This window comes from Ictidomys tridecemlineatus, chromosome 1, assembly GCF_052094955.1.
Source record: "Ictidomys tridecemlineatus isolate mIctTri1 chromosome 1, mIctTri1.hap1, whole genome shotgun sequence".
In the NCBI taxonomy this organism is placed as follows: domain Eukaryota; kingdom Metazoa; phylum Chordata; class Mammalia; order Rodentia; family Sciuridae; genus Ictidomys; species Ictidomys tridecemlineatus.
This window is the reverse complement of record NC_135477.1, coordinates 72,914,825-72,930,758: the sequence shown is the minus strand read 5'-3', so window position 1 is coordinate 72,930,758 and position 15,934 is coordinate 72,914,825. Positions and strand designations below refer to the sequence as shown.

General features: G+C 40.5%; 1 protein-coding gene and 1 pseudogene across 1 annotated transcript; one reads left to right on the top strand and one right to left on the bottom strand.

The window, feature by feature from the left end:
* Positions 1–13,094, bottom strand: Msmb (microseminoprotein beta). The gene is made up of 4 exons (XM_078042467.1): positions 12,784–13,094; positions 7,914–8,004; positions 6,504–6,609; positions 1–253 (listed from the first exon to the last, which is right to left on the bottom strand). Exons 1-4 carry the CDS (start codon positions 12,880–12,882, stop codon positions 127–129), a joined length of 423 nt encoding a protein of 140 aa, XP_077898593.1. The 5' UTR covers positions 12,883–13,094; the 3' UTR covers positions 1–126.
* LOC120885369 (ATP synthase F(0) complex subunit C2, mitochondrial pseudogene) lies at positions 8,116–10,265 on the top strand (annotated as a pseudogene).
* Positions 13,095–15,934: the final 2,840 nt, after the last annotated feature.

Sequence of the window (15,934 nt, the reverse complement as noted above, 5' to 3'; positions counted from 1 at the left end):
TTTGCTCAAAATATTTTTTTATTGATTGGTAGGGCTAGGAAATCACAGGCTATTAGAGGCCATAGGTGAATGAGGTCTATCCTGGAAGGGCCTGGGCCCTGACAGGCTTGGAGCATTAGAAGAATATTATATTACCCAACTGCTAACAGTGCAGGGCTTTCCTGGGTTGTTCTTCTCCACCACAGTATAGCTGCAGTTCGACTTGTGAAAGATTTTCTCGCACTTGGGGTCAAAACCAGTAGGTTCAAGAACTCTGTCATTGAGACAAGACCAAGAACCATTAGAAGGAAGAACAACTAGCCACCCTACCCTGCTGCCCAGTTCAGCTCTGTGCAAGAAAAAAAAAACCATATTCCTTGCCAAGTTGAGGGAACCCATTGGCTAGCATCCCAAAGCTTGGCCTCCATGTCCTTGGACCTGCCCATATTATCAAGTCACATAGACCATTCCTAACTTCAGTCCTACATTCCAACCTACATACAAGAAGGATAGGGGTAAGGCTTCTCTGGAGCTGGGCAGTTTCTTCCAGTCTATCCCTACATACCTTCCCTGTTCAGGAAATGACCAGTAGCAATGCTGCTAGAAAGTGGGAAGCGAGCAGTTGTCCTGGCCCTAGCAGAGCAGCCTGTTAGGAGAGGAGCTACCTCAACTAACAGAAGCAAATAGGTACCCCAGGTCAGGGTCATAGGGCCCAAGAAGAAGTTGATGAAAACTAAAGATCACCTTCTCAGAAACATCTACCTACACATTCACTGGTGCAGTTTTGGGGCTCACTGCTCCTTTGAAGTCTATTCATACACTCTGTATTTGATTGACCCTGCCTAAAGAGTATAGAAGCAGCCATCCCCAGTGCCCTTAGTGACAGTGTTTCATTTCAAAACCCTTGACTTGTATTTCACTAAAAAGGACATTTCATCCTCTTCTTAAAGCTAGCCTAAATCAGTGTCATTCTTTAGTCCTTAATTATCTGTCTCCAAGATGTCTGGATTTGTAGCCCATGATGGTACCATGAGAGAAGATAGCAAGAAGTCAGCTCACAGCCAACCAGAGCACTGGGCATTGAACCTAAAGGATTGATCACAGCTCAAATCCGTGGGAATGTCATCCCATGAGTGGAAGCAAACATTGGAATGGTACCTTTGGCTCAAAAATTCTGGTTTAATATTTTTTCAAGAAAAAGGAATGAGAAAGTGATAGTATTTGATATTTTGAAGAGTTTTGATAAGATAAAGTAGTACTAATGTTAGAATATTAAGTGGAAAATTCAGATCACAAAACTGCAATATAAAGTTTGATATCTACTATGCAAATGGAGAGGAAAAAAGCATAGATAATAGACACAGTGGCACAGGCCTGTAACACCAACAACTCAGGGGGCTAAGACAGGAAGATAGCAAATTCAAGGCCAGCCTCAACAATTTAACAAATCTTGTCTCAAAATACAAATGAAAAAGGGCTGGGTGGGGGGTGCTGGGTTGTGGCTCAGTGGTAGAGCACTCACCTAGTGCATGCAAGGTCCTGGGATTGATCCTCAAATAAATAAATAAAATGATCGTATTTAAAAAAAAAAAAAAAGGCTGGGAGTGTAGCTCACTGGTAGAATGGCCCTGGATTAAATCCCCAGTACTACACAAACACACCCACACACATAAAAAGAAATTAAAGACAAAAAGAAATTAAAACCTTAAGAGTTATCACCTTTATGCAGTAGGATTATACATTTTCCTCCTGTATTTTCCAATAGTTCTAGAATTAAGTGTATTACTTTGAAAGTTTTGGGAAATGTTTAATGTTTTAAAGTGGTTTAAACGTCTAATGTAAATGTTTAATGTTTAAAAGTGATTACTAGTTGGTGAGAATGTGAAATGGTGCAACCACTTTAGAAAACAGTTTGGCAGTTTCTCAAAATTTAAACAATATTTACATTTGGTCCAACATTTCTCCCAGGTATATGCCTCCAAAGTATTGGAAGCAGAGACTCCAAAATAAGTGTTCATTCATACTAGCGCATTTGCTATAAACAAAAAGTGAAGTCAAAAACAACTATCCATCAATGTGAATGATAAACAACATGTGGTATAGCAATACCATGAAAATTATTCCAATATAAAAAGAATGACATACCAATATAACGATGAAAGATGGGTAAACCTTGAAAATATGTGTAGTAAAATAAACCAAGCACAAAATAATCAAATATTGTGATTTCATTCACATGAAATATGTAAAACAGGCAAATCCATAGAGACAGAAAGTAGATTAGAGGGTAACAGGAGTAGAAGTAGAAATTACTGCTTAAAGGATACAGCAATTATCCTTTAAAGTTAATTTAATGGGGTCTTTAAAAAGTTTTGGAAATAGTGGTGATGATTGCACAATATTGTGAATGTACTTAATACCACTAACTTGAATTGTACACTTTAAAATGCTTAAAATAGCAAGGCACAGTGACTCAGGAGTCAGGAGGATCACAAGTTTGAGGACAGCTGGGGCAACTTAGTGAGATCCTTAGCAACTTGGTGAGACTTTGTCTCAAAATAAAATACAAAGAGGACTGGGGATGTAGTTCAGTGGTAGAGCCCTCCTAGGTTCTATCCCCAGCACTCCTCCCCCCCCAAAAAAATGGTTAAAATGGAAAATTTTATGTAATGTATATTTACTCCAATAAAAATTGTTTAAAAATAAAGTAGTGTTTATTGAAACAAATACCTTTCTTTTGCAAGATTTTGGTAGGAAATGAAATTGTGTAATTCTCCAGGTATGATGGGATATACCTATAATCCCAGTGGGTCAGGAGGCTGAGGCAAGAGGATTTCAAGTTCAAGACCAGCCTCAACAATGTACTGAGGCCCTAAGCAAGTTACTGAGACCCTGTCTCAAAATAAAAAGGGTGGGGATGTTTGTCAGTGGTTAAGTACCCCTAAGATTAATCCCTGGTACAAAAAGAAAGAGGAGAGAGAGAGAGAGAGAGAGAGAGAGAGAGAGAGAGAGAGAGAGAGAGAGAGAGAGAGAGAGAGAGAGAGAAGAAGGAGGAAGAGGAGGAGGAGGAGGAGGAGGAGGAGGAGGAGGAGGAGGAGGAGGAGGAGGAAGAAATTCTGAAATTCCACCAACTGTGTGGAGACACAAGTTTCTGTGATAAAAAGGCATATTCCTGGGTGTATATTTTAATTCAAACTAGAATTGGAATTGTAAAATAGTTAAAAGAGATTGGGGGGCTGGGTTTGTAGCTCAGTGGTAGAGCACTTGCCTAGACTGTGTGAGGCACTGGATTCCATCCTCAGCACCACATAAAAATAAATAAATGAAGATATTGTGTCCATCTGTCCATCTACAACTGAAAAAAAATTTTTAAAGAGAGATTGAGAAGGGTACTACAAGCATTGGGTAATCAGGTGTTCAGAGCTGGAAGCTGGGTGACCTTGGTCCTTTGCCTCCCTCTCTGCAGTCTGAGAATCTGGGCCTGGACAAAAGAACATGTGCCAAGACATCTCCCATGCAATGCCTGGGGAGCTTCTGCCTGAGCCTCTGGACACTGATAGTGCCCAGATCTGGGCACTATCCCATAGGAGGGGTGATGGGCCCAAAAAACTCTTCTAGAGAAAACTTAATCAAAATTGATATTTTTGTTATGGTCAAAATTTTTTTTAAGTTCATGAGAAAAATAGAATGGGTAGGAAGTGAAGCAATTCCAAGGAAGTTGATTCTGAACAGCAAGGAGAAATAAGTACATTTCTCTAGGGTGGAGCAGTGTGTCAAAAGAATAGAAAATGTGGCCGAGAAAAGGGCACTGTGAGCCAGTTATTCCCCTAGGCTCAGGAGACACAGGCAAAGCATAGAGAAAAAGTTAAGTATTTATTGGAGGAGCTGGGGATACTATATATGTGAGCTTCTATGTGAGGGAGGAATTGTTCATCATAGATTCAACCACAAAGACACTTGATACAAAGGCAAATCTCTGGCACCACAAAAATCAAGATTCAGCTATAATACATAAAAGTCCAGCCAGGGCAATGCATGGAAGCTTGCTCTGGGCAGCCTGGTGGCCAGTTTCCCAGTCTGATACTCCTCTTGTTTTGATTCACATTTACCAGGAGTCCTGCTCAATCAATGCAAGCAGAACTTTCCAGACAATTAAATTTTGATAGGACTCAGGTATTTAAGAGCTTGCTCCTCTACTCACTGGTGTAGTCATAAGAGTCCCTGAGGCACTTGATAAAATTCAGATTCAGAGGCAAGTTTGGGGAATGCTTTACAGCAATGCTTCCATCATCAAAACCACTCCTGTCACACTGGGGGTATAACTCAGTGAGCACTTGGTAGAGTACTTGCCTAGCATGTGTAAGGCCCTGGGTTTAGTTCTCACAACAGAAAAATTAAAAATCAGTCTTGTTCTTTCAACACACTTTAGGCCATGGCTGACTGAAGGAAGAATCAGATGGATTGAGGGCCGGGGTGGCTGGCATGAACAAAACTGCAGATACTCTGTGTTCTATTTCCCCACGTACAAGCCTTTTTCAACCATAGCAACTCAGCAGAAAACATCTGCATCACCTTTGGCTGCCTTGAGTTCAAATTGAACAGAAAAGCAACATGAGGTTTACAGTATAAAGCATACTACAAATCACGCCTCACACCTCACATCTCTTCCCTCTGCCTTTGCTCAGATCATTCCCATTCTTGCAAATCTCCAACATCAAAGCCAACATGACCATTAAGTCAATACCCACCCACTCCCCAGACTGGGGTTCAAACCTAAAGGTACTTACCACTGAGCTATTTCCAGGCTTTTTATTTATTATTATTATTATTTATTTTATTGATAGTAGTAGTAGTAGTAGTAGTAGTAATAGGTATTGAAAACAGGGACACTCTGTCACTGAGCTACATCCCCAGACTTTTATTTTTTTATTTTGAGACAGGGTCTCTTTGCTTAGGGAATCACTAGATTCTCAGTCTGTTTTGAGCTTAGAATCCTTCCATCTCAGCCTCCTAAATCACTGGGATTACAGGATTGGTGGGCATACAGCCATGTACCACACCACTCTGGACACACTGGGGCAATTTCTAGAATAGCATCAGATGACTGAATAAGCCTTCCTATCTTCAGGAACCTATCTAAAAATAGATATTTAAGAATAAAGATAATGCCCAGAATGGTTCTGCACACATGCATTCCCATCAACTCAGGAGGCTAAGACAGGAGGATCACAAGTTTGATGCCAGCCCAGGCCACTTAGCAAGACCCTATCTCAAATTAAAAAGTAGTTAGGGGAAGGGACTGAGGATGTAACTCAGTGGTAGAACACCCCTGAGTCTAATCCCAGTACCACAAAACATAAAGAATAGAGATACTGTCCAAGTTTCAAAACAATTTAAATAAAATGGAACACAACCCAAGTGCCTACAAATAGATAAGTATGTAAACATAATGTACAGACAATGAAATATTATAGACCTTGAAAAGGAAGGAAATTCTAACATATACTACAACATGGGTAAACACTGAGGACATTATGCTAAGTGAAGTAAACTGATCTTGAAAGGATAAATATTATATTATTCCACTTAAATGAGGTTCCTAGAATAGTCACATTCATAGAGACAGAAAGGTGGTTTCTAGGAGATGGTGGGAGAGGGAATTGGGTGGGAGAAGTGATTATGGAGTGATTATTTGATGAGTACAAAGTTTTAGTTTTGCAGGATGAAAAGACTTGGCTGGGTATGGTAGCCCACACCTGCAATCCCAGCAGCTCAAGAGGCTGGAAGGAGGATCACAAGCAATTTAGTGAGACCTTATCTCAAAAACAAACAAACAAAAAAAGATGAAAAGACTTCTGGAGATGAGTGGTAGTGATGGTTGTATTTATAATAATATAAATATACTTAATGCAACTGAAACAGTCTGCTTAAAACTAGCTGAAATGATTAATTTTATGTTATATATACATGACCACAAGGAGATATGACTGAAAACTAACCCTTCCTCCCACTACAAAATCAAGAGTGAACCCTAATGTAAAAGATGGACTATGGGTGATGATGATGTGTTCCCTCAGGTTTATCAATTATAGAAAATGAATAAAGATACTGCCCAAAATGGTTGATAAAAGGGAGGCTGTGTGGAAATGGAAATCTCTGTATATGGAGTATGTGAAAATCTCTGTACTTCTCCAATTTTGCTGTGGATCCAAAACCCTCTAAGAAATAAAGCCTATTTTAGCTGAGTGCAGTGGCTCACACCCAGAATTCCAGAGACTCAGGAGGCCGAGGCTAGAGAATTCCAAGTTCAAGGTCAGCCTCAGCAACTTATGGAGACCCTGTCTTAATAAGAAAAAGAACAACGGAGGATGTAGCTTAGTGGCAAAGTGCCCCTGGGTTCCATTCCCAGTACCAAAAATAAAGTCTATTTTAAAAACTTGAAGCATGGTGTTTTGAAAGAGGTAATAGCTGTTCATCAAAGTCAGCCACATCCCTCTATTGGTCCCCATTAGCTTGAGACTTACAAATTACAGCAGCTGATTTCATGTTCACTGCAGTAACACTCCTCACAGTTCGAATTTCTCCATTTCGAGTTCACTAGGCGAGTGACTCCATTAACATCCTTGCATTCTAAAAGAGTACACAGCGCATATCAGTAAAATAGTTAAGTCACTTAACAAGGACAAGGCTTGTCAGGACAGGGAGGCCAGCCCCTGCCATGGGATGATAGGCAATTTTAAAGACATTTAAGAAAATGCTTCAGTATCGACCATGGCTAAATTCCTGCACTGTGCAGTCCTTGTCACTGATCATGTTTTCTTTTTAATAATTTTTTAGTTGTAGATGGACACGATATCTTTATCTAATTGATTTATTTTTATGTGGTGCTGAGGATCAAACCCAGTGCCTCATAGGTGGAAAGCAAGTGCTCTGCCACTGAGCCCCAGCCCCAACCCTGATAATGTTTTCTTATACCAAGTTTAAATCTTTCCAGATTTTATTTCAGAGCAGACATTTCAAGAATAACTCAGGCCCTCCTGTTTAATCAGGTATTTATTATGAGCCTATGGGTAATTGAAGCCCAGCTTTTTCCTATTGGATCATATCTGGATAAATAATTTACTTCTTCACTTCCATTAGCTTTGCATAAGAGTTTCTCAGCCCTGTGTACAAGCAAAACACCTTGTTTACTTAAAAACATCTATGGGCCGGGGGGTGTAGCTCAGTGGTAGAGCATGTGCTTAGCATGCATGAGGCCCTGTGTTCAATCCCCAGCATCCAACAAGAAAAAAAAAATATGTCTGAGTCCCACCCCATGACACTGAAATTGGAATCCCTTGGTGTGGGCCCATGTCACCATATTTCTAGAAAACTCTCAAATGATTCCAAGGTTCAAACAGAGATGAGAACTACTTCCTTAGATCCTTGCTGATCCAAGTGTGCTTGAAGGACCAGCGACGGCATCACCTGGGACCACTCTGAACTTGGATACTCTCATATCTGCTTCAGATGCACTGAATCAGAACCTACATTTTAACAAGATTTTCCAGAGATTGGCACACACATGAAGGTTTGAGTACTGCTTTGGAATAAGCAGTGGTTCTCAACCCTGGCTGCATTTGAGAGTCCATCAAGAAGCTTTTAAATATGCTGTTCCAACCCCAGAGATTCTGATTAACCTGGTTTTAGATGGGGCCTAAGCACTGGTAAGTTTCAGAAGCTCTCTAGGCAATTCTCATCCAGCCAGAATTGAGAATGACTGCTTTATATGCAGGGCAAATTAAAGTCATTCATTTTATTCCTTTTCTATATCTGTCTCAACCTTCTTCCTCATGGAGATTCAAAAGGCTGTCATCTACCAATAGGCCATACCTACCAGGCTATAATAACATAATAAGCATTGAAAACCCAGGACTAACGAGTATGCACATTACCTTGATCTTTGCCCAAAGCGATTACATGGCACTGTGCATTGCATGCAGTCATGAAGGTAGCAAGGACCATAAGGCTGGCCAGGAAAGCCTTCTGAAATGTAGATAAAGGTCAGGGGTAGAGAATGAGTAAATCCAGGTGCTGTTTCTTGACTGAATGTCAAATTCAAGGGTCCCTGCTGAGGTCTGGTAAATGCTATTGAAGATGGAACTTCGGCCTTCAGGCAACCTAGCCAAGGAACTGGCCTAGCAAGTCACTAAAACAAACAAAACACACAGAAAGAGCTACAAGCCTGTCAAAATCACAGAGCAATAATGACAGTATGCTATTTTGTTACAGAGGAAGTTTGGGAAATGTTTGCAGATAAGGTGATGATGTTTTAAGATATTTTATAGAATATGTAAAATGTAAAGGACAGAAAGGAAGGGGTGGAAGGGTTTCATAAAGATAATAAAACATTGACAAAAGACACAGAGGCAAAGAGAAAACTATTGGAGTCTTGCTCAAGCTGAGCTGGAGATGCAACAGAAAAGATAGATTAGAGTGAGGCTAAGAGCTTCATTTTGAAGGTGATAAAGGCATTTTTAAATTTTATTTTATTTTTCTCAGCACTGGGGATTGAACCCAGGTCCACACTACTGAAGCCAGATTTAAAGAAAAGTAGTGTAGTTAGGTAAATCGAGTACAATAAAGAAAATGGAGTCCAATCTGAGTCCCGGAAACCAGAACAACCCTGGGGAACTTGAAATGTTAATGTCCCCAATGCCCCTGGCCCATCCTAAGAACTGTTAATGAAGTAGCTCCCAATAAAACTTTGAGACACTGATCAAACCACTCCAGGCCCTTCCTGCTGCCCTTGGTCCACAACTATCCCACCTTTTGGCCTTCCCACCTGCATTCTATCACTGCAGGATAGAAGGAAATAAAGGACTGGAATGTGGGAGGACAAAAGAAGAGCTTAGATATAAAAAAGGGAAGACCTCCTCTTTCCACGGATTCCACCTTTCGGATCCCCTTCTTCCTGGAGGTGGTGGTGGGGGGGTGTCTTTTCTGCTATCCTTTAATAAAGCCTTCCACTTTCCACTCTACACTTGCCTCGGCGTTCTTCTCTGGTGTTATACTTCAGCATTTGGGGAAGCAAGGACTCGTCACTGGTAAACAGCGGTAACACTACCACTGAGCTACATCCCCAAACCTTTTTATTTTTGAGACATAGCCTTGCTACATTTCCTGGCTGGCCTCGAACTTGAGATCTTCCTGCCTCAGCTGCCTGAGTTACTGGGATTACAGGTGTGCACCTCCATGCCTAGCTGATAAAAGCATATTTGATGGCTGCATGAACAAACGAAATTAACCTAGATTGAAATCAGTAGGATAAGGAAAAGTAGCAAGTTGCCCTTGTCATCTTTTTGAGGTAAGTAGAATAAACAAGTCTTGGTGGCACACGCCTGTAACGCTAGCAATTTAGGAGACTGAAGCAAGAGGGTCACAAGTTTGAGGCCAGTCTCAGCACCTTAATAAGACCCTGTCTCAAGATAAAAAGGGCTGGGAATGCAGCTAAGTGGTAAAGGGTCCCTAGGTAGAATCTCTAGTACCAAAAAATAAATAAATAAACTAAACAAATCTTAAGATGGTACTTTTAGGAATCTTTTAAAAAGGAGAATAGAGAATAGTTACTCTGAAAGATGTCTAATATTAATTATGAAGTGACACTATCTGAAGTAGTATATTACTCATATAACAATAGAAAGACAAAATTAGGGAACAAAACAGAGCAGTCAAAAAAATGATTGTAATATGTATATATATAAAATCAAAATGAACATGGTGTGAGCTGTACCGAGTGATTAGTCGGTAAGTGGACTATTTTCTCTGTACTGTAGTCAGCTCAGCTGCTGCAGCCCTTCAGCCCACTAGAAGTTCATCTCCATCCCTCTCAGGTCAGGAGCATCTCTCAATTGCTGAGCTGACCACAGACACTGACAGATGACAGCCTGAGCAGCTTTACCACTCCTGTGTCCCCTGACCTCACTTGTCACTGATCACAGCTTCCAAAACAGTGCCATTTCATGGTTTGTGAATTCAGCAGCCAAGTTCCTTGGGACTGGAGCTGCCACCATTGTTGACTAGCTCTGGAATTGGGATTGGGACTGTGTTTGGGAGCCTTGTCATTATCATGCCAGGAGTCCTTCTCTGAAGTTACAGCTCTTCTATGCCACTCTGGACTTCTCTCAGAGGCCAAGGGAGTCTCCTGCCTGACAGTGGCCTTTTGCATCCTCTTCACCATGTTAAAGCACCATCTCCACCTCCCCTGTCTCATCAGCAATATATGTTCCTTTTTCTACTCCTTCTAGGCAGTCCAGGAAAAGCTCAGAATTTGAGAGAAGGAAGACAAGTACATACTGTATTAATAACATGTTTGTAAAAATTCTAAAAGGATTCAAGGGGTACATTTTTATAATAAGATCATAAAATAATAAAAGAAAATATAGGTAAATACTTAAATTACTCTAAGCATAAAATAAAAATAGATTTGAGTATGTAAAAGTTGTAAGAACATAAAGGAAATTTAAAAGGTATCCAATTTGCAGAACAATATCATTATATGAAGGATTTCTATATACCAATGGAAAAAGAAAAGCATCTAAGGAGAAAAATGACAAGGGAAACAAAAGGTCATTTAATACACATATGCAGAAACAAATAGAAATTATGAATAAGCACATGAAAAGTTAAGCTGATTGATAACAAAAGAAATGTAAAGTGGTTGCTAGGCATGGTTGCACGTGCCTGTAATCCCAGCAGTTTAGGAGGCTGAGGCAGGAGGATTGCAAATTCAAAGCCAGCCTCAGCAATTTAGCAAGGCCCTCAGCAACTTAGTGAAACCCTGTCTCAAAATAAAATATAAAAAGATCTGGGGATGTGGCTCAGTAGTTAAGCTCCCCTGGGGTTAATCCCTGGTTCCCAGCTCCCCCCACCCCACCACCAAAATAAATAAATAAATAAAGATGTTGATAAAAGAGTACTATAATGGGATCACAAGAATTAACATTTAATTTATACTACTACTCAGAGCAGAACAGAGCACACAGGGGAAGTGACATGCACAAGGATCATATGTTGGGGCAATTTTTATGGAGAACAATTGGAGAGTGTACATCAGAACTCTTAAGATCATTTAAAACAGTTGAGTTTATTACTTCTAAACTCGGATCCTAAGGAGAATAGCACAGAGATGAAGATAGACTCCTTTGGTGCAGTGGTAAAAGAGAAAGACACAAAATGCCCAAAGAGGCTAGGTCTGGTGGCACACACCTGTAAACCCAGGGACTTGGGAGGCTGAGGCAGGAGGATTGCAAGTTCGGGCTCACCTCAGCAAATTATCAAGGCCCTAAGTAACTTACTGAGGCCCTGTTTCCAAATTAAAAAAAAATAAAATGGGCTGGGAATGTAGCTCAGTGGTTACTGGTTTAAAAAAAAAAAAAAAGCTCAAAGAACAGAACTGTTTGAGAACACAGTGATCCAAAACAACACCTGGCAAACTGACAAAGTGGGAGAAAAAATGACTTGAGTGAAGGATCACTATGTACCATTAAGAGAAACAAAGCCAATTACAAAGGATTCTTGATGGTGTTATTGCTGTGATGTCGAGTGAAGTTCAGGGACAGACTGAGGGAATGTACCAAGTTTAACAAGGTATTTTTGAGTGGTGCAATAATGAGAGCTTTAGACTTTCTCTCTAATTTTCAACAATTAAATGCATTTGATTTATAACTACAAAGAAACAAATGCATTCTTTAAGAAAAACAAAACAAAAACAAAAACGCTCAATTCACTCAGCCCACACCAGAACTTAGAATTACACTTGCTCTTTATGCTTCTTCTTCTTCTAAATTTTTTCAGTTGTAGTTGGACACAATACCTTTGTTTTACTTATTTATTTTTACGTGGTGCTGAGGATTGAACTCAGGGCCTCACATATGCTAGGTGAGCGCTCTACCACTGAGCCACAACCCCAGCCCTTTGTTTCATTCTTCTTTTGCATGATCTTCAGTTTAAAATCACAGTGGAAACCTGAATTTTTCTTTTACCCCCCAAAAGCCAGCTTTGGGATAGAACCTTTGCTCTCTTCATACAGAAAGAGGGCTTCTAGTGAGGGGGCTGCAGTGATCACAGGAATCTAGAGGGTCTTGTTTCTCTCAGTCACAGAACAGTGGAATCCAAGGAAATGAGCCAGGTCTGCAGCCCAGGGCAAGCAAGGTGTGCAGAATCCATCAAACTCCCTCTGCTCTGGGACAGAGACACACGACTGAATGACTTGGGGATGGAGTCTAAACAAGATATTGGGGAAGAGAACATAATTTATTTCTAAGATTACCCATTTGACAGTATCTCAGGCTGGACCTGGTGGCTCGTGCCTATAGTCTGAGGCAGGAGGATTGCAAATTTGAGGCCAATCTGGGCAACTTAGCAAGACTCTGTCTCAAAACAAACAAACAAAAGGGCTGAATATGTAGCTCAGAGGTTGAACACTCCTGGAATCAATCCTAAGTATAAGAAAAAATATACAAAAAAAGACAATATGTCCGAAAAACGCCTGCAACTGCCCCCCCCCGCCCTATTTCAACCTGTTTCCTCCCCTAAGAGAGGGGTTCTCCCACTTGAGTGGGCACCACAATTCCTTAGGGAGCTAATAAGAAATACATAATCTCAGGTTCATTAGAAGACCAACAGGGTCAGTGCCTGTCTTTACCTAGTCTCCCAGTTGAGAGTCACAGGAAAAATGATCCAAACCAGTTCTGCCTAAATGAACCCATGAATACCTGGAGAAACTTGTTAAATAAAATACTTGAGGATTCTGCTTCAGCAGACCTTCAGGTGTGTGACTGAAGCACCCAGGGGATGGTGATGTCGATGCAGATGCTGCTGGTCTGAGGATCGCTCCTGAGAAGCTCCAAAGTCCCTTCCCATTCCTGAATTCTGTTCTGCCACAGGTCCTCCCTCTCTCTTGCCTTCCTTTCCTGTATTCAATAATCATGAGTCCCTGATCCAAGCTGGCATGAGAGAATGGTCATTGAAGCTGACATGTGTTAGGGTTTTCTAGGTGGTGTGGCTTTATACCCAGCCGTGGGATGAAGCAGTCTGCTAGTGCCCCTTAGAAATTGGGCCCTTTTAAGCAAGTCACTGCTCCTAGAAGGGTTTTACTCTCTGTGGGGTTAAATATCAATCAGTGCCTGGGAAGACTTTTCATACCTGGTGGTGAGATAAGGACTCCAGAGAAAACAGAAAAGGAAAACTTGGCACTTGCCTTGTTCAGTTTTTAGGTGGGGATCAAAGCAGAGTGACCTTGGTTTTAAAGCAAAAGAATATATTCACAAAACATCTGAAGAAATCTGTGAGCTGAGCTCAGTGGCGCATGCCTGTAATCCCAGCAACTCAGGAGGCTGAGGCAGGAGGATCACAAGTTCAAAGGCAGCCTCAGCAAAAGTGAGTTGCTAAGCAACCCAGTGAGATCTTGTCTCTAAATAAAATACAAGACAGGCTTGGGGTGTGGCTCAGTGGTTGAGTGCCCTTGAGTTCAATCCCCAGTACCAAAAAAGAAAAAGAAAAGGAAAAAAAAAAAGAAATTCATTTGCACAGTGGGCACATAACCTACCCTATATATTCCCGCTGCTTCTAGGAGCAGGGCCATTTTCCATATTCTCCCAACTTGCTGCCACTAAGCAGCATGTCTGTAATAAAATGTCCAAACCATCTCTGTTGAGTCCTCCAAATTCTTTCTTTGGGATTGGTAAACAGTGTATTTGGGGCTTTTGCAGCCCTGAGTTTGAACACTGTCTCTGATCAAGAGTTGGAGGTTTTCAGGGTCTTAAGATGGGTATAGGTATGGGTATTGACAGTTCTGTATCTTACCAAGTTTACTCTGGGGCCAAGTGGGGTTGGATTAGAGACAAGGGAAATACCACACACTGTTTTTCTGCCTTTACTGGCTATGAGGATGGTTTCAGAGAGCATTTTTGTCCTGAGGAGAGGATCAGCCACTGCATGTTGGCATAATTCCTTCCTCTTGTCCTCTGCAGCCCTGAGAGCAGCCCAGTTCATTCCCTGCTACTTTTACTGGGGTCCTAGGACAGAGGCCTGATCCCAGGGGTCCCCAATAGACTAGACTTGGCCATTCATCCAATTGAACAATAGATAAATGTTGCAGGGCACAGGGAAGGAATTCATTCCTAGTGTGGCCACACTGGGAAGGAAGAACGAAGGGATGTCTTTGGGTTACTTCAGGTTATAAGAGCTACAAGATTACACAGAGAAGGAACAATCCCAAGGCAGGGTGCTAGAAGGATGCATAGTCATGCAGTCTTGGTTAAACCATGGTTAATCTTTATTTCAGGGTGGCCATGCAGAGCCTGTTAATGATAAGGAAGTTGCTGCTACATACGGGGTTTGATTCTTGTCATAAGATGGCAATTGACTATCTGTTCATTATGATGTCTCTGCAAATATTAAAAATAGTTTGGCTACTCTTATTTTGGGTTCTTCAGCCTTGTAGGGGGAGAGTTGCTAGTTTTAGATGAGCACTCCGTAAATAGTCAACCTGTCTACCAGCAGAATTGAGCAGGAATCTGTTGTTTCTTAAATTTACTATTGAAATAATCCTTTTCTATAGCCATACCACCCTGAATGCACCCTATCTCTCTGAAACAATTCTTATTTTGAAACAATGTTTCATTAAATTACCAGGCTGGCCTGGAATTTGCAATCCTCCTGCCAAATGGCTGGGATTATAGGCATGAGCTACCATGCCCAACTTATTTCTATATTTTTAAGTCAAAACACAGTTTAAGTTATGTTTGTATTCTTGGCATATAGAATTACAGATGTTAATTAGTCTGGGCATGGTGGCACAAGCCTGTCATTCCAGCAATTTGGGAGGCTGAGAAAGAGGATTGCAAATTCCAGGCCAGTCTCAGTAATTTATTGAGACCCTCAGCAACTCAGCATGACCCTCTCTCAAAATAAAAATTAAAAAAAAGATTGGGGATGTAGTTTAGTGGAATAGTTGCCCTGGGATCCATCCAAACTACCAAAAGAGAGAGAGAGAGAGAGAGAGAGAGAGAGAGAGAGAGAGAGAGAGAGAGAGAGAGAGAATTTCAACTCTTAGAGACCTATTTTTAGTGAACACCCAGGAAAAAAGCAATCTTAAACTATTAATTTATTGTTATTATTATTATTACTAAGTTTGAACTGAAGGGTATGCTACCATTAAACTATACCTCTAGTTCTTTTTATTTTATTTTGAGACAGGGACTCACCTAAATTACCCAGGCTGGCCACGAATTTGTGATCTTCTCCTTAGCCCCACAAGTTGCTGGGATTAAAGGCATGCACCACCTTGCAACACCTCAATTGTGTTTTGTATATCAACAATTGATGAAAACACTTCTAACAGAATCAAGGACACTGTTTTGAAGAGGCCAAAAGTACCTGAAATTGGTATTGTAGCTTATTTACAAATGATTCAGATATGTTATCTCTATCATATACATTTATAAACATTTATTTCAGGTATATGTGCCCAATTTACTTATGTTTAGCAGTTATTTCTAGATTACCCATGAAAACCAAGATGTCAGACAAGCACAGGTTATTTCTTTTTGCCAAAGAAAATCCCTAAAACTTGCTGAACTTGAAACAGAGAAATCAATGGACATTTCATGTTAAAAATCCAACAGAGATAAATATAATCCTGATTGGCTAGCAATGAAGGCAAAATGTTATGTTAGCAATTTTAAACCTTTATCAACAAATTTAAATCAATTTCATTGTTGGAGATCTACTTATATTAAAATTCTAGTATGAAACAGAGAAATATGGTAATAAAAATTGACTAGGTTTATAAAGAATCACATCCAAATTATAATAATTATTACTATTATTATTTGCAGGACTGGAGGTTGAACCAGGGTACTTTTCCATTTAGCTACATCCCCAGCTCTTTTTGGGGGGTACTGGGAATTGA

What these genes read in the sequence shown, in the direction of transcription:
- Msmb (XM_078042467.1), bottom strand. Translation starts at nt 12,882, where the DNA reads ATGGGAAGGGACTTTGGAGCTTCTCAGGAGCGATCCTCAGACCAGCAG. An exon ending in CTTCAGTCACACACCTGAAG is followed by an intron (nt 8,005 to 12,783) that starts GTCTGCTGAAGC and finishes TCTACATTTCAG; the next exon opens with AAGGCTTTCCTGGCCAGCCT. An exon ending in GAAATCAGCTGCTGTAATTT is followed by an intron (nt 254 to 6,503) that starts GTAAGTCTCAAG and finishes TCTCAATGACAG; the next exon opens with AGTTCTTGAACCTACTGGTT.